This window comes from Ursus americanus, chromosome 7 (assembly GCF_024610735.1).
Source record: "Ursus americanus isolate L20-20 chromosome 7, mUrsAme1.1.p, whole genome shotgun sequence".
Lineage (NCBI taxonomy): Eukaryota > Metazoa > Chordata > Mammalia > Carnivora > Ursidae > Ursus > Ursus americanus.
The window spans coordinates 63,783,077-63,801,966 of NC_142133.1; the positions used below are offsets into that span (position 1 = coordinate 63,783,077).

Here is an 18,890-nt window from a genome sequence, read left to right on the forward strand (position 1 = left end):
ATACAGATGTTTCTTAGAAGCCTGGTTGATTTCCCTCTATGAAATTGCATTGACTCTAAGGGCAAAGACAAAACTAAGTTTCTGAACCTGCGAAGCTTTGGCCCAGTTTCAGAGCATCGCGACCACACCAGGCCAGTTAAGGCAGCAGCCAAGTGGCCTCAGACATCAGGGATCGCACTGCCAGGACATCATGCCCCTTCCCCTCTAACTAGAAAACACACTCTGGTGGGGCCGAGGGTAGAACAGAATGCTTTCACACCTACTTACTTCCATCAGGAAATCCTTCCTCTAACTGCAGCAGCCAGTAAGGAGAGTATTTCCTCCTGCTTTGCGCCATTATTACCTGCAAACAATATGCCAGGCAATTTTTAAAGTGGTGATTTTCAACTTTTGGGGTTGTTTTGTTTTTTAAGATTTTATTTTCAGAGGCACCTGGGTGGCTCAGTTGGTTAAGCAACTGCCTTCAGCTCAGGTCATGATCCTGGAGTCCCAGAATCGAGTCCCGCATCAGGCTCCCAGCTCAGCAGGGAGGCTGCTTCTCCCTCTGACCCTCTCATGCTCTTTTTCTCTCAAATAAAAAAAAAAAAAAAAAAAGATTTTATTTGTCAGAGAGAGAGATAGGAGAGCACAAGCAGGGAGAGCTGCAGACAGAGGGAGGAACAGGCTCCCCACTGAGCAAGGAACCCGTTGTGGAACTCAATCCCAGGACCCTGGGATCATGACCTGAACCGAAGGCAGACGCTTAACTGACTGAGCCACGCAGGGACCTCAAGTTTTGGGTTTTTCATTTGACGTTCCTCACCTCCTAAAGTGCATTTATAATCGCCCTGTTCTTCTCAGAACGACCTTCCCATTAAAAATTATCCACATATTTATGAAAATGCATCAGAGTGATACTAAGTACAGCCCATCTGGTTTTCTCACGGCAAGTCAGCCAGCACCATACAGGAGACTGAACCCACCTATTTCGTGCCTGACTGCGCTTCCTGTCTGAATGATGCATGCTCATCTGTCCGCACTGCTGTGACCGCTCATTCTACATCTTCTGATCCAGTATACAATTTGGACAGTGCTGAGGGGCCATAAAGGTGAAGCCCACGACACTGGACTAAAGAAACAAATTGCATGCCTGAGTTGCCTTCAAAGAAGGGATCAGCAAATGGTCAAAGGGCAGACATCTTTACCACTGCGACCTGGGAAGACTCACCAGGAACAGCACTTAACAGTTGAAAGAAATCATGGCTGAAGGTTGTCATGAATTCAGATTTGAAGAGAATGAAGAGTAAATAAATGTCAATCCTTCCTACCTTACAGACTGTCTCCCGGATGTGTCCCTTGGGGTTTTTCTTCTCTTTCTCCGACGGTGGAGCACAAGGACTGGGTGCTCTTCCTGTGTACATTCACTCCATGCGAAGCTCGTCCAGTCTCGTGGCTTCACTGTCACATACGTGTCAATACCAAATCTCTGCCTCCCTCTCAACCTTTCCCCAAGTCAACTGGGTATCTGTAACTCAACATGTCTGAAACTCAATTCCTGATCTACTTTTCTAAAACCTACTCTACCGACAGCATCATCCGGGTGCTCTAAGAAAAAAACACCTGGGAGTCTTACCTCACTCCTCCTCCTTTCTCATACCTCATAGGAAATCCCATCAGCTCCAACTTTAAAACAATCCCAGAAACCAACCGAACTCCATGACCACCACCCTGTTCTTCTGCCTGTTAGGATGCAGTCCCTCAATTTCTCAACATAACACCTGGGTGATATGAAATTCTCAACACAGAAGCCAGAGCACACAGCACTCCTCTGCTCAAACACTGCAACTGTGTTTCACTGAGAGCATGACCAATCCCTACAGTGGACTGAAGGGCCTTATGCAACCTGACTGCTCATTATCTCTGCTAACCTCTTGAGGCACTCTCCCCTTGTCCCTCAGTTCCAGTCTCACTGACATCTCTCTACAACACAATCACAGGTATGTGCTGGCCACAGGGCCTTTGCTCAAGCAGTCTCCTCGCTTAGAACACTCTTCCCCAGATACCCACTTGCTAACTCCCTCACCCCTCCTAGTCTATGATCAAATCTCGCCTTCTTAATAAACCTTAACCTGATCATGTATTTAATTCTGCAACCTACACTCCTCCACCCAGACTCCCCGTTTCCTTACTCCACTTACTCTCCCCAGAAGTTACCACCCTACATAGCATTTACTCTTTATACACTGTTTTGTATAGATCTCTCTGGTAGAACGTCAGCTCCTCAGGACAGAATTCAGTGGTGTATACCAAGCAACGACATATACTCTGGCACAGAGTTGGCAATCAATCAATCTTGTTAATGAACGCATGTACAATGATAAGAGTTAACTTCCACAGGAAACAGCCTTACACAGCATCAATATATCCAGTGTTCTCACTACCAAGATCCAGTTTCCTCAAACACCCCTCTGTACTAAAACTTCAAAAGCCCCAAACCTAAAAGCTTGATGTCTACTTATGTCAAAACATACTTATACTCAATATATATTCATGTATACCCAAAGAACTACTTTTTACGAATTAATCTCAAATACCACTACCTATTTAGTATTCTTGCTAAAAAACATTTAAACCAGAATATAATCATAAGGAAACCATCAGACAAATCTAGATTGTAAAACATTCTCCAACACAGCTTAATTTACGTGGAATCATTTAAACAGCAAAATCATGAAACACACACACACAAGGGAGAATTCTGGATTAACAGAGCAATAACACAACCAAATACAATGTGTAATCCTTAATGATGATGGAAGGTTAACTTTTTCAAAATAAAAGGTTGGGAAGAAAAATTAATCTCAGAAAAGACAACCCTACCCACACAAAATGTTGTTGCCTGAATGGAACAACATACTGGAATGGAACAACATCCTGGAAAATACCCTGAAACCAGAAATGCCTTTGGAACAAGCCTAATTAAGCCCTGGATTTGTCTAACCCAAAAAATAAGGAGTAAGCAATCCCTACACACTGTAGTCCTTGACTCCTTCAGGGCGAGTCAGGTGCGGGGAGAAATGAGAGTCACAGACCACAAAGCAGGATCCAGCAGATGAGCACTTCCGTCCACGCAACGCCACTGCAGCCTCGGGCTGTGGAAGTCCCACCCAGCCACGGGGAGTTGCGTCTAAATGCAAACTTGTTGGTTCTTTTACTTCATTACAAATTCTAGTTTTCCAACAAACCCTGAGAGCGTTTACTTTTCGATGCGAGTGGAATAAGATCACTTTCTTGAAACCTGCACACAAGCCCAAACGTGGCTGTGTTCCTCTACATATACCACAAGACAAGCACCGGGTAAAGATGAATATTTATTCACTTTACAAAGAGAATGGTATTAAATTGCCATAAACAGTTCCATTTATAGACAAATATAACTGTACATTACACCAGTAGCGGCTCAAACTTGTTTTCCCAGGATGCTTGTGTGGCTCCAGCTCTATGAGTCGAGCACAAAAATCTCTGTTCTGCCATTAAGGTTAAAAAGTCCCTCAGAGATAATGGTTTTGTGTTTTACATATTCACAGGTGGTAAAAATAAACCCATCTCCCCAGCCCTCCCTTAGAGTTGAGCTTCCATCTGCATGTTCCCTAGAGAGCACTAACAAATACTGGCTCATTCTTTTAATTAAAAAAAAAAAAAAAAAAATTTTTTTTTTTTTTTTTTACTGATAATTTGAAAAGGCTTTTGTAGCACACCAAAATACTTATTTATACATACATAAAAAATCTTGAGTCAGATTTATTATTTTAAAGGTAAACAGATACCCTAACACTGCCAAGAGTGGGTAATGAAAAGGAAGGAAAACATTAAATTACTGAATTATAAAAATATTTTCTTTGGAAAAAAATTCCAACAAGGTTATCATTAATATCTAAAACCAAAGAGAAAAAATAAACAGTTGTTCTTTGATCCATTAGTAATTTAAATAAAAATGAAAACCTCTTCAAAAGCAGCTATAACTGAATTTTTTAAAAAGTTGCAGATAATGAGTACTTCTAAATCTATACACTGATGATTCTTTACAGGCAACTTGCAGTCAAGAAAAATCCTTAATATGGCTAATTCTTTAGTTTTTTAATTACCATAATTTTTTTGTGTTTTAAAAAAATATTCCACATGACAGCTTAAAAAATAAGTGGCTGTTTGGGGGAAGCACTCCAAATATTCAACCTGACTCCAATCAGATCACTGCCATTACTAGACAAGCTAGAGATACTGATATTTAAGTTTTTAAATCCCAACCGTTTTTACTCTGAATCTTTAGTTATCCCTTCATATTTTACGAAAATGTACCAAATTAAAAATTGTTTTCACTAGTGCCGCTTCGTATCTGGATCTGATGAAAGATACCAACCTGAGATAAGAGCTGACTCCTTCACAAATGTCCAGTTCTTGAAACCCTACATGGGAAATGTCTGTGTCTTCACTTACGTCAATTCTTGCAATAACCAACCATATTGGGATACTATATTATAAAAATATACCATATACTGGACACTCATGTCATTGCAGAAAATGTGTCTATTTGCTGTGTAAAGTTTATTAACATTTGAAGGAAACACTCTTATTTACACAGTGAAGTCTGGGGTGCTCAGGACAGCGAGATGGCATGGGAACCACCACGAGGAATCTGGAAATGTGCAAGGTCCCTGGCGCCGGTCCCAGAGACAACCCTTCCCAGGAGGACTCGGCAGCATTGGGGAAGGCGCGCCAGAGGTGACAGCTCCATCTGCTTGTTCTCCCTCCTCATTCTTCTTCACTTTCATTTTCAGGATCTAAGTCAGAATCTCCATTTAATTCTTTCTCACTGGCCACATCCCTGTCCTCCTCCCCATTCTCCTCATCTTTTTCTTCAGCATCTTCCTCTTCCTCTTCGTTCTCTTCATTAAGATCCTCGTCTTTTTCACTTTCTTTCTCTTCCTCATCTTCATCCCAGTTATCCTGGTGGAAACAGATGAATCACGGAAAGTATTCATGAAGGCCTCGTTCGTATAGAGCGCTAGGGTGTAAAGGCAGATTTAAGCACCAGGAAACAAGGTACTCACATCAGAGTCCTTCTCTGCAATTTCGTCATCTGACTCCTCTTCCGAAGATTCTGCAAGGGGAAGAACCCAGCCTTAAGTTTGTGATCAACAAGCAGAGGACAGAGCCCCAACAACTAAACAGAGTCAAATTCCTGAATTTACTTTTAGGAATATTACATTCACCTAGCATCCATCTAAGCAGTAACATTAATATTCTTAGCTACATAAAAGTCCATTTATTATATTATTCCACCATGATCTCATTGAGTAGGACAAGTACCAAAACCCTAACAAAATCCATCTTAAGAAACTAAGCCGAGGATGTGGACAAAAGGGAACCCTCGTGTACTGTTTGGTAGAAATGTAAACTGGTACAGTCATTATTGAAAACACTACGGAGGCTCCCCAAGAAATTAAAAATAAAGCTACCAGGTGATCCACCAATTCCACTGCTGGGTATATGTCAAAGGAAACGAAATGAGGATCTCAAGGAGCTACCTGCACCCCCATGTTCACTGCAACATTATTTACAACAGCCAAGACATCGGAAGAACCTAAGGGCCCATCGATGGACTGGATAGACAGTTCAAGAAAATGAGATATACATTCAGCCATTAAATTCCATTTAGCTATTAAAAAAAAAGGAACTCTCCCATATGTGACAACATGGACAGGCCTCGAGGGCACTGGGCTAGCTGCCATAAGTCTAACAGAGAAGGATAAATACTGTATGATCTTAGATGTGCAATCTAAAAACACCAAACCAATAGACACAGAGAACAGACTAGTGGTTGCCGGAGGCGTGGAGGGTGGCGGAAATGAGTGAAAATCAAAAGGTACAAACTTCCAATTATAAGACCAGTCCTGGGAATAAAATGTACAGCATGGTGACCACATTTAACAATACCATACTGTGTATTTGAGAGCTATTAAGAGAGTAAAGAAAGTTCTCAGCATAAGAAAATAAAAACTGCAACTATGTGTGGTGACGGATGTTAATTAAACATATAAGTGATCACTTTGCAACATATACACAGATATCAAATCATTATGTTGTACGCCTAAAAAAAAGTTATATGTAATTATATCTCAGTAAAACTAGAAAAAAATAAAGTCTAAGTAATTAATTCAGGTATGCTTTTATGTCCTTCAGTTATGTTTTATCATTTTCTCTATAAAGGTTTTATTTCATTTCTTAGATCTATTTCTAGGTACTTCATAGTTTTGACTGCTGCTGTGAATGAAATCTTTTCTTCTAATACATTTTCTGACTGGGACATACATTAGTAGACATACAATACGTTACTGAGACAATCATGGTATTGATTCCATTTTGCTAATCTTGGTGTCTAGTAAACTTGCTTGCTTCTGTACCTCATTAATGATGGTACAACTGTAGATTCTGCTGCATTTTCTAAGTTGAGAAGGATAACAACTGCCAAATCCAACGTTCTAGAATTCACTTCTTTCATACAATTCTAGGCAGGATATCCAGAAGCAATAAAAGGTACATTATCATCTAGTTCCTGACTTTATGAGAATACATGTCTCAACTTTGATAGAGATTAGGGAAATTTCTTTAAATTCGTAGGTTGCTCAGATTATCAGTAATAACATGAAGACTGAATTTAACTGAATTCTTTTTCTCCATCTATTAATATATATTGTTCCCTGTTAATCTGTTTAATGTGGTAACCACATTAATTAGATTTCTTGATGCTAAATCGCCTTACAATCTTTAAATAAATTCTATTTGGTAATGACATATTATCTTATGAAAGTACCTCTGTAATCAATTTGTTACTCAGGATATTTAAAGATGTTCTAAAATGTTGTTTTAGCTATACTTATCTGGTTTGACTCATAAAATGTCTGAATTGTTATATATGACAAAAACGACTGTTCCTTGAAAGACTGATAAAATTCACCTGTAAAAACTCTGTGCTTGGCATCTTTGAGCAAAAGTTTTGATTAAATCAATTCAAGGCCACTGGCTTATTCATGGTTTCTGTTTTTATTTTCAAGTCACTTTTGGTTATTCATGTTGCCTAAGAAATGACCTCTTATCATCTAGGGTTTTCATGTGTTGGCATAAAAGTTTGTTCACAGTGTTCTCCTACACTTAAATCTCTTCCATACCTAGTGCCCTTTCTCATATTACTGTACGGTATTTGCACTTTCTCTTTTCTTTTTGGATCGTATTTTTGCCACAGGCTTACCCATTTTATTAGACAATCTGGGGTGCCACAGCATGATCCTACTCACAGTCATGTTCTACAGCATAAGGTTAACAGAATTCCATGTTAAAAAATGAATGTTCCAACTCTAGATTTACACTACCCTCAAAGCCTTACCTTCCTCATACACCAACTTTGCCTTCTGTGCAGGGCAAGCCATTCCCTTTGTTTTTTCTGACGCTGTAACCTGAAAGATAATCGAGTATTATTATCAAGTACAGTATGAGGTGACCTCAAGTATGGCAGCCACCACCACGCTCCACCTTCCCCGACAGTAAACTCGCCCTCAACCAGTATGATGGATGGCCTCAATACGATGCAGATCAAATACAGGGCAAAAAACAAATTTGTCAAATACAAGAACAAAGAATTACCTGTAAAAGTTGCAAACCTTTCAAGGTCATCAGAACTTCTTTCTGTGCCAAAACTAACTGTGTAAATACCCTGTACCTTGCTGTTCATGGTAGCACAACCATCCTAACTGTATTAACAACTGAAATAGGACAGTGAGAAGCTTTGAGGAAAAGCTGAATCAGGCACAAGTTTATTTACCGTCAAATACATAACATTTCCAAGTTAAGGACTGGATCCTGATTTATCGATTTCTTGCTGAAACATGGGGCTTTCAATGTTCAGGTAAACAATCCTTATTCCTCTATTACTATCACATCCAAAGTTTAGCACAAAACAATCTGATTTACTCACTTGAGTGATTAGAAGAATAAGCTTTCCATGAAGGTGGGAGAGTTTCTGAAAAGTTTTCACTCTGCTTTCCATTAACTGGTATAGCGTTCCCAGCTGGGGTACCAGATCAGGCAACTAGGGGGGGAAGAAAGATTATCTCATACTTTCGTGACAAAGTATAGATAACAAACATACAAATCATACTCAGATACACCCAAGTATTCAGCCACTGCACCACAAGCATCTGCTTACACCTCCTGTGGCAGTGGCTGCATGGGACATAGCCCAGCAACATCTCAAATTTTCACAGGCCTTCAATGTCCTAACAGCAAAAAATACTGCGTTTTTAAAAATAATGATACGGCGGCAGGAGGAGGGGGTGCCTGGGTGGCTCAGTTGGTTAAGTGTCTGACTCTTGATCTCAGCTCAGGTCTTAATCTCAGGGTGGTGAGTTCAAGCCTCGAGATTTGGAGCCTACTAAAAAATAAAATAAAATAAAAAATAATCGAAAAAATTTAAAAGTAAAATACTAAGAGGTCAATGTAATTGAAACACTAAATAAAAATACCCCCAACCACGTAATTCTGGGCTAAAGAGGGCTTTCCGCTGAAACGTCATGCTATCACGTTATCTACCTCTACCATAAGGCCCCAGCAAGCTAAAGGAAGCTTTTCACAGCTTCCAGAGGCAGCACAACAGAGCGGAAGAGTATAAAGCTGACCTTACAGTATTTCAAACATACTCTCTGTTAAAGAATCCCCTGACCCACGCTTAAGGAATTAAAGCATGAAATTCGTCCCTCCAGGGGGACAAAAAAAAAAAAAGAACGCCACCCTTTTACTTGCCCTATCACTGACAATTTAGTATAAATAAGAGTTTCATTCAAATGTTAAACTTTAAACAGCAAACAGACACAAAAATGAATAAAGCAAAGCTTAACATGATCACATTCCACCTGCCATCATCTCTTTTTTTATCCGTTCCTATTCAGACAGTAAGCTCCAGGAACAGGGGGATCCATTCCTTAAGACCCATGCCTAGCACAGTCCCTCAGCTTAGAGAAGGTTAAGGACACCTGATAAGGAGAAGAAACCGAAGGTGGAAGGAAAAGCACTGTTTTCTGAGAAGAGAATTCTGACAGGCATTGGAGCCCCCTCCACGCCACCCTTCTTTGGTCTGTTCTGCCATGACTGTTACACAACTCCTACTCCAGCAGTGCACCCTGGCTCCATAAGGGATTTCTCTACAAGGCCTCCTAGGGCTCTTTTCACTTCTAAGCAAATGAATGAGGTTATAAAATAAGTGCTGTCCTGTTCACCCCAAGTCCTGATGCTTGTGGGAATCTTCCCGTGCCCATCACCCGCCACTCAGCCATTTCACTCACCACTGCCTTCAACTGATCTCCCAAGATTCAACAAGCTGGGAAGCCCCACAACCATTCTTACTGTTTCTTATACCTCCCCCCATTTTAACATCCTGGTAGAATTCTCCCCAGACACGTAAATAACAAAATGCTGGCCTCAAAGCAGGTTATCCACTTGTTTACCCTATTTCAAACTACTGAAGGCAAAGAAAGCCTAAGACAGAACAAGGGACAGTGACCAGGTGGAGCTGGATGAAACTGTTATGAAAGAAGAGCAATTAAGAATTTTCTTCAGGGGCGCCTGGGTGGCACAGTGGTTAAGCGTCTGCCTTCGGCTCAGGGCGTGATCCCGGCGTTCTGGGATCGAGCCCCACATCAGGCTCCTCCGCTATGAGCCTGCTTCTTCCTCTCCCACTCCCCCTGCTTGTGTTCCCTCTCTCGCTGGCTGTCTCTATCTCTGTCGAATAAATAAATAAAATCTTAAAAAAAAAAAAAAAGAATTTTCTTCAACTATCCACTATAACCTTTTAAGAAAATCTATTATAAGGTGCTAGGTATTAAAATTAAAGAAAAAGAAACAAGTAAATTATATAATTTTATTTCTAGCTTAAAATACAACTGATTTAATGAACAAAGAATCCAATTCATATTATGAAATGTATGTAAATAGATGTATTATAAAATTGTTTTCTGGTATTGATTAAAATTTGATGTTTCCTCCCATTTGTAACAGATAACGAAGAGCTAACAGCAGCCCCACAAAATGGCAGCTATTAAACATTTAACTTCATTTTTACCACAAGCTATCTTCTACTGTCCTGGGACAAGGTAGAACAATGGAGACATACATACGTTGTAAAAATAATTTTGCTAAACAGGTTATATACATTAAAAAACATCTAAAGGCTAATATGTCAGAAAGTCACTTTTCTCCTTTCTGTATTTCTCAAAGTTCTTATAGAATATATATTACTTTTAAAATCCAGGGCAAAAAAAAAGGCCAATTTACAAAAGGCACCAACGATGACATTATTACATTGTACCTGGGGTTATTAATAAAATCTTGAAAAGCAGCAGCTGATGGCTGAAGGGCAGTGGAGGAAGGATGGTTTCATTAACACATCAGTTTATAATCCTTAACAAAGCCCAACTATTCGGCAACTATTGCTGAAGACTTACTGTGGATAGGTAGGATGCATGGACCGTTAACACACATTTTAGCCACTGAACCATTAAAACAGCACTGAAAAAAAGAAAAAAAAAAACCAAGTAAACGAATATTCACGAATTCAAAATTAAATACAATGGAGTTAAAATATTAGAAAAACTGAAGCCAAGTGAAGATCTACGTGAAAAACACCACTACTAAATAAACCACTGACTCTGGTGATACTCTCATCCATTCACGAGTCCGAGATCTGTGAAACAGACTCATCTCTTGGGGAATAACATGGACTGAACAGGAAAAACTCTTCTTCTAGAACAATTCAAGAATAACACCCATGCTTTACTTCGTAATTAAGTGATACCAAGTAAACTGGGCTCAATGACTTTGCATTTTTATGCCCACCATCGAATCCCCCTCAGGTACAAACAGCATTCAGATTTCCATGCCACAATGAAAGACAAAGACCAAAAATGTGTAAGCTGGGCCTAATCAAAGAATTCTTTGGCTTTTCTTTGTGAGCTCCAAACACAAATGGAATCTATCAGGGGAAATAACTTAGAAGAGAAAAATTAGGGGCACTTGGGTGGCTCAGTTGGTTAAACTTCTGCCTTCGGCTCAGGTTATGACCTCATGGCTCCCTGCTCAGTGGGGAGTCTGCTTCTGCTTCTCCTCCTCCCCCTCTCTGCCACTCATGTTCTCTCTCTTGCTGTCTCTCTCAAATGAATAAAATCTTTAAAAAAAGAAAAAAAAAATTTTTTTTTAAAGAAAGGAAAAACTTTAGGGGCACCTGGGTGGCTCAGGTGGTTAAGCATCTGCCTTCAGCTCAGGTCATGATCCCAGGGTCTTGGGATCGCCCCCAAACCAGGCTCCCTGCTCAGCTTCTCCCTCTCCCTCTGTCCCTAGACAACACCCCACCCCCCTCGTGCTCTCTCTCGCGCTCTCTCTCAAATAAATAACATCTTTAAAAAAAGAACAAACTATATACTGTAGCACTGATAATACTATACTGTCGGTTCAGGATCTTTGAGATACCAACTCCCTATTCAAATACTTAATCATCAAATTATTAACAAAAAAGACCCACAAAATTCGGTCCTATGAGATACTTCCTTACAGTGTCCTGGCAACTCCCAGAGGTTGGGGACTTCTACAAATGGCAATTTTACATCTGATTAGGACTAAACAAGACTAATTCGTTATGCGACCTGATAATGAAGGAAAAAAAACTACACAGGAGTTTCCTAAAAGAAAGGAAAAAACTGTACTAAAATCTTAGGAGTAAGAGTCATTCAACTTACAGTAAGGGGGAAGAGCAGTAATCTGACCCTTACAGATACAGAGTCTTACCAATTAGAGAGTGGAACTGCCCACTATGTAATTTCATGCTGTCAGAAACTGCTGTTTTTAACAATCACCTCTAAAATACTGATAAAATCAAAGCAATTTAAGTCATCTAAATATCTTACCTATTAGGATGTCCCTGCAATCTCTTTGTAAGCTGTGGGAGAAAAAAACAGTGTTAGCAACAGCACTTTAGAGGCAGCCAATGTGCATCAATTCCCACGCTATACACTCCAGGAGAACAAAGAAAATATAGAAAAGACTATTAAGGGGGCGCCTGGGCAGCTCAGTTGGTTAAACACCCAACTCCTGATTTCGGCGCACATCATAACCTCAGGGTCCTCAGGGTCATCAAATCAAGGCCCACACTGGGACTCTGCAGTAGGTGGGGAACCTGCTTAAGATTCTCTCTCTCCCTCTACCCCTCCCCAAAAAAACACTTAGGAAATCACTACTCCTAAAGGATTCCTAAATTTCCTAATTCCCCAATGTTCAACCAATATAACATAATCTAGGAACACATTCCTACAGTAAGAGTAATTACCTGATAAAAATCTAGGCTACAATTTCTATGAATGAAAATTCAGAAGAGGCAAATGCAGGGACAGAAAATAATCTGTGGTTGCCAGAAACTGGGGGTAAGGGAGAATGGGGGGTAGCTAACTGGTACATGATTTCTTTTTTTGGTGTGACAACTGCACAATCTGTGAATATACAAAAAAACACTGAATTATATGCATTAAAAAAAGTGTATTTTATGGTACATGAATTATATCTCAATAAAAAAATACATTAAAAATGTAGACTAGGTAAGTTCTGTTTGAATAGATCTATTATCTACTCTAAATATCCTGCTTGCTTACATACTGCAAATCCAATTTCTCTAAACACTAGATTTTCTCTTTAACTCATAGTGTTAGGACCTTAAAATGAAAAGAGTACTCAGTTACCTCTTGCAACAATGGAATAACAGCATGCAGGGGCATCCTTAATACAGTCCTCTTAATTAGGTTTAAATTCCTAGTTTGAAGTACTTTCTGTGAGAAAATAAAAGAAACATGAAGATAAGCATATGCAGAAGCTAAGGACGCTACAGGAAAAACAGGAAAAATCATTTTTTTTTAATTTAAAATCAATTTAGTCAACATACAGTGTATTATTAGTACAGGGGGAGAATTCAGCGATTCATCAGTTGCATATAACACCTAGTGCTCATTCCATCAAGTGCCCACCTTAATGCCCATCACCCAATCACCTCAGCCCTCTTCCCATTTACCCTCCAGAAACCCGTTTGCTTCCCACAGTTAAGAGTCTCTTATGATTTGATTCCCTCTGTTTTTATCTTATTTTATTATCCTTCCCTCCTCCTACGTTCATCTGTTTTGTTTCTTAAATTCCACATAGGGTAAAATCCTATGGTATTTGTCTTTCTCTGATTTATTTCGCTTTAGCATAATACCCTCTAGTTCCATCCATATTGCTGCAAATGGAAAGATTTCACTTTTTCTGAAGGCTGAGTAATATTCCTCTGTGTGTGTGTGAATCTATCACATCTTCTTTATCCATTCATGTATCAATGGACATCTGGACCCTTTCCATAGTTTGGCTATCGTGGACATTGCTGCTATAAACACTGGGGTACAGGTGCCCCTTTGGATTACTACATTTGTATCTTTGGGATAAATACCTAGTAGTGTAAATCCTGGGTCGTAGGGTAGCTCCTATTTTCAACTTTTTGAGGAACCTCCATACTGTTTTCCAGAGTGGCTGCACCAGTTTGCATTCCCACCAACAGTGCAAGAGGGTTCCCCTTTCTCCACATCCTCGCCAATATCTGTTGTTTCCTGACTTGTTCATTTTAGCCATTCTGACTGGCGTGAGGTGGTATCTCACTGTAGTTTTGATTTGTATTTCCCTGATGCTGAGTGATGCTGAGCATTTTTTCATGTTTTATAAACCGAACAATAAACTACCAACTGAATTTTAGTGAATGGAGGTTGGAGGGACTGACTGGAGATTGTTATGTTAATGTCTTTGGCTATCAGGAAAGTATAATCTTCAGGAATCAGGACATTTACTTTGATAAATGGATTTCTTTCCCACAGATTCTAAACTTTACGAACACATTTTTATATAAAACAGAACACCTCTAGACATTTAAATACAGATATATGCCACTTTAGAGAAGCTGTCAAACCATCATTTTATGAAATCACAGATATATCCACATAAGAATGAGCAAAACACACTAAAACCACACTCAGCAAGAAACCTTTTAAAGTTGTCAACCTTTTGATAAAATTTTAAGCCAATCAAAAGATCATATATAATGAGTGCTTGAGTCAAAATCCTGGGAAGGTACATCAACTGGAAAAACCCAGTCTCCACTACAGGGTACAGAAAAGGAGAGATTAGTCCGAATCCTGGCAGGCATTGCAATGTCTCCAAACCCCAGATGTTTCATCCACAGGAAAGGATGGGAAATACAAGGCTTTTCAGGTCTCAAAATCTTGATTCCCCCCTTCCTCTTTAATACTTCTACATATTTATTTTTTCTAAAGGGCTTAATTCCCAGAAGAACTTCCCTGATGAGGGGTGCATGCTGTTTTGGTGATCGTTGGTACGATAAAGGTCATGCTTAAGATAGAAAGAGCAGAAGTACCAAAGGGCAAAATAGAGAAAATTGGTTTACAGCCTATTTTAACAGTATCCTTTCAGAATTTCCTATGAATTGTATTTGCTTATAAAAATATCTTTACACCAAGCCCTTCTAATAAATCCATCAAGAACTATATAAAAACTACCACTGCCATAATTGCGTAGTTTCTCATGCAAAAGAAATAAAACTTTTTATACACAATCACTGAAGAAGTGAGGGATGGACTGTCCTGATTTAATAGTCCCAATTAACCTAAATTTACATTTTCAAATAATCAGAATACAACAGTCAAAGCAAAATATGCTGATTAGAACTTCTACAGTAATTCAGAAGGTGTGTGATGATACTAAACATTCCTCAAATCACCTCACTCATTATAAATATCAGTTATCACAAAGTTCCAATAATGTACAGGTTATAGGGAACAATCTCTCTGAACTAGTCAACAAATTACTGATTGAGATAAGACATGCTCTTGTTAAGGTGCTCAATTTTCACAGGATGTCCACCAAACCATCAGGTTTCACTGTCTTAACTGGCCAAGTAGGGTAGTAGCCCTTCAGGTCAAGGAATACTAACTGGAACGTGCTGTTGAACACTATTTATACTAAGCTTAGTTAAAAAACAATGTTAGAAATGAGGTTTTGAAAAATATGTAGTTTGTGAAATCCCCTGGTACTCTAAATGTAAAGTGATCATATAATTTGTTGTCTAAACTGGGACACTTGTAACAATGAAAGAAGTCACTATTAATTACTATACCGAGATAAGAGGTATAAACCAGAACGGTCAAAGGCAAACAAGAGTACCTATGGCCAAGGACACTTGGGTGGAGTTGGTTAATGGTCCAACTCTTGATTTCGGCTCAGGTCATAGTCTCACAGGGTTGTGAGATTGAGCCTCCCCAGCGCTGACTCCGCACTAGACAGAGGGCCACTGAAGATTCTCTCTCTCCCTTTCCCTCTGCCCCTCCCCATCTTCCCTCCCTCTTTAAAAAAAAAGAGAGAGAGAGAACATTTGGCCTAGCTATTTAGAAGTTAAATCAAAATGTAGGGCAGAAGAGTTTTTAACAAGCTCTCAAGTAATTCTTATGCCAACTAACAACAGGTTCTATGGTAATTTTCAAATTTTAAAATAAGCAAGTAAAAAATAAGTTATCCCAAAACAAGGTGAAGTGTTAATGGATATAGAAGTTAGCATTAACTTCCACTGAAAATATATTTAAAGAAACAACCATATAAATCACAGTTTAACTAGCAAGAAGATATTGAAGGTTTTTTTTTCCCCAAATCTACTACACTATAAATGAAGAATAAACACTGCACACTTAGAACACACTATTTCATCAGTTTGACATAAACATTCATCCATGACACAAACACTATGATAAACATTCCATCACCCTCAAGTCTCCTTGGGTCCCTTAACATTCTATCCCTCCACCCCCATCCTCAGGCAACCAGTGAACTATATATTGGTCTGCATTTCCTAGAATTTTTATGTAAGTAGAATCATACAGAGCATGTACTCTTTGTCTGGTTTCCTTCTCAAAGAGTAAGTTTGAGACTCATCCATGTTGTTGATGTATCAATAATCTATTTCTTACGCTGCTAGATAAAGAATTTGTTAATCTGTTCATATGATGAGGGACATATGCGTTCTCTCCAAGTTCCAGCTATTAAAAAAATAAAGTTGCTATGACCATTCATGTACCAGTCTTTATATGAACATGTTTTTTATTCTCCAGGTAAATACCTAGCAGTAGAATGGCTGGGTCTTAAAGTAGATGAAACCTTAACTTTTAAGAAATTGCCAAATTGTTTTCCAAAGTAGCTGTACCATTTTATATTCCCACCATTAAGATATGAGATCCCAACTGCATCACATTCTCACCAACAGATGGAACTTTAAATTTTAGTCAATCCATAATGTGTATATAGTGTGAGCTCACTGTCATTTCAATTTGCATTTGTGATGATAAATGATGTATAATACCTTTACATGCACTTATTGGCCATCTGAATTCATTCGTGAAGTATCTGTTCACACCTTTACCAATTATTTTTTATTTGAGTCTCAATTAAGAATTTTTTTGTATTTTCTGGAAAAGAATCCTTTGTCTAATGTAGGAATTGTAAATATTCTCCCAGCCTGCAGCTTGCCTTTCCATGGTCTTAACAGTGTCATTTCTTTCTTTTTCTTTTCTTTTCTTTTTTTTAAGTAATAAAAATTTATTGAGAATTCCTGGGATAGTGGTTATCATCTCCTGACCTGGAAGGAGGAACCAACACTGTAGGAAATCACTCAGAAATCACATATACTATCATTTCAAAAGCAAAAGATTTCAACTTTCATGAAGTCCAAATGACTTTTTCCTGTAGTGTGTAACGCTTTTTGTGATGCCATCTAAGAAGACTTCATCTGCTAATGTTTGCATAATTTTATCCTGTTTTCTTCTAAAAGTTTTATAGGTCTGAGTTTTACATTTATCTATTTTGGGTCAACTTTTGTGAAGTAAGAGCTGAGACGCATTTTTTTCCATATGGATATGTAGTTGGTTCATGACCAATTGTTGGAAAGATTTTACTTTCTCCATTAACTCAAATAAGTACCTTTACTAAAAACCAATTGTGTGTGGTCTACTTATGGATTCTCTATTTTGGTTCCTTAATCTGTATTTATTTTTACTAATATCAAATTACTGTGATTACTATAACTTTATCTTGAAATAGAGCAGGCTAAATCCTCCAATTTTACTTGGAGATGCTACTGAAATTTAATTGGGAATGTGCTGAATACACAGACAAATAAGGGGGGGGAATTCCTTATTTTAACAGTACTGAATCTTTCAACCCATAAAGGTGGTTTACATCACTATATACCCAAATCTTTGTTAATTTCTCTCAACTTCTGTAATTTTCATGTAGAGGGAGAGGCATCGTTTATAGACTTATCCTAACTTTTTGGTACTACTGTAAATGGCACTCATAAAACATTATTTAAATAAATTTTTAAAAATCTTAAAAATATCTGTCTTCTGTGGGTGCCATGAATTACATAAATCACTGGCTTTCTCTTCTTCTCATAAGCTATGGACGTTTTCTTTGAGTCAGATTTCCACCTTCCTAAAGCCACACATTTAATGTCAAGTTTTCCATGGCAGGATTCTTATCCTCACTCCTCGTCATATGATGTACCTCTGTCACTGCTCACTTCCTTCTCTCATTCTTATTGCCCTCCTACTATATTTCATGTATCTTCATAAGGTAATTTTTGGGAATGGGGAAGACTATTTTTAGGAGGAAAACAAATTTTTTTTTTACTTGTCTCTCTCTCTTTTTTAAGACAGAAGTACAGAATGTGAGTGCATCATCTCCTGGGTAATATACTATGGGAAAATCTCCATACTTTCTTTTTCAAGCGTTATTTTAAGCCCTTCACTGTAACTTTTACATGTCTTTTCCAGCACACAACTTTCCAGGATTCTAGTTTCCAACTACTTCTACTGAAATAATACAATGTATCACCTAAAGATCCTTAATAATGAAAAAGTCTCTGTGTACAATCCTTTACAGTTTAAGAAGTGCTTCCATAAAGATCATTTCATTTGTTCTTCCAACGACTTTGTGGCACCTGATAAAAGGATACACTGTCACCTTTGAAGTGCCAAAAGATTTTAACCTGAATCTCTACAAGCTTCTAGATCCAACTACAGTGTACAAGAAATATATTAGGGGAACATGTTAAATGATACCATTTATTAGATTAAATGACCCAACAAAATGGAGTTTCGAGGGACGCAAAATCCAGAATGTGAGAATCTCTATAGGGCAAATAACTTAGCTTCTCCAAAAAACTAACTGCAAGAGACAGAAGAGACATCTCTCCCCAGTACTGTGTGGACTTCATGGGGATTCTGTTTTGAAGAAAGCAAACATAAAACCTTAAGTTTATGAGGCAGTCATGGAAATGTAAGCACACTAACTGGATACTGGATGATTTTGAAAAATTACTGTTTACTTTTTTTTTTTTTAGGTGTGATAATGGATTGTGGTTGTTTTCAGGAGTTGTTATTGTCAGAGTTGAACAGGAATGTATTTATGGGTAAAATGATGTCTCTATGCTTCACTATAACCCAGGGAGATGTGTGGGTAGATAGATGACACAAGGACAAATAGATCTGGCTAGTGTTGATAATTTCTGAAACTGAGTGATGAGTTCATGGGGGTCCACTGTAATACTTTGAAATGTTTTGAAATGTTTCTTAAAAAAAATAATTGGTAGCTGATTTAGTTGTACTACTGAGAAAGGTTTCAAAGGACAGTTGAGGAGATAAATAATGGCAGATAAGTTATATTACATTTTAAAAACA

General features: G+C 38.4%; 1 protein-coding gene across 1 annotated transcript in view; it reads right to left on the reverse strand.

The window, feature by feature from the left end:
* Window positions 1-3,337: 3,337 nt before the first annotated feature.
* Window positions 3,338-18,890, reverse strand: part of WDR43 (WD repeat domain 43) — a 46,186-nt gene continuing 30,633 nt past the window's right edge. The window contains exons 12-18 of the mRNA XM_045809153.2: window positions 12,810-12,896; window positions 11,985-12,016; window positions 10,530-10,593; window positions 8,009-8,122; window positions 7,421-7,490; window positions 5,088-5,137; window positions 3,338-4,983 (exon numbers count right to left, since the gene is read on the reverse strand). Coding sequence (XP_045665109.1) covers window positions 4,789-4,983; window positions 5,088-5,137; window positions 7,421-7,490; window positions 8,009-8,122; window positions 10,530-10,593; window positions 11,985-12,016; window positions 12,810-12,896 — 612 coding nt within the window. The 3' untranslated portion in view covers window positions 3,338-4,788. The remainder of the gene's footprint in view (window positions 4,984-5,087; window positions 5,138-7,420; window positions 7,491-8,008; window positions 8,123-10,529; window positions 10,594-11,984; window positions 12,017-12,809; window positions 12,897-18,890) is intronic.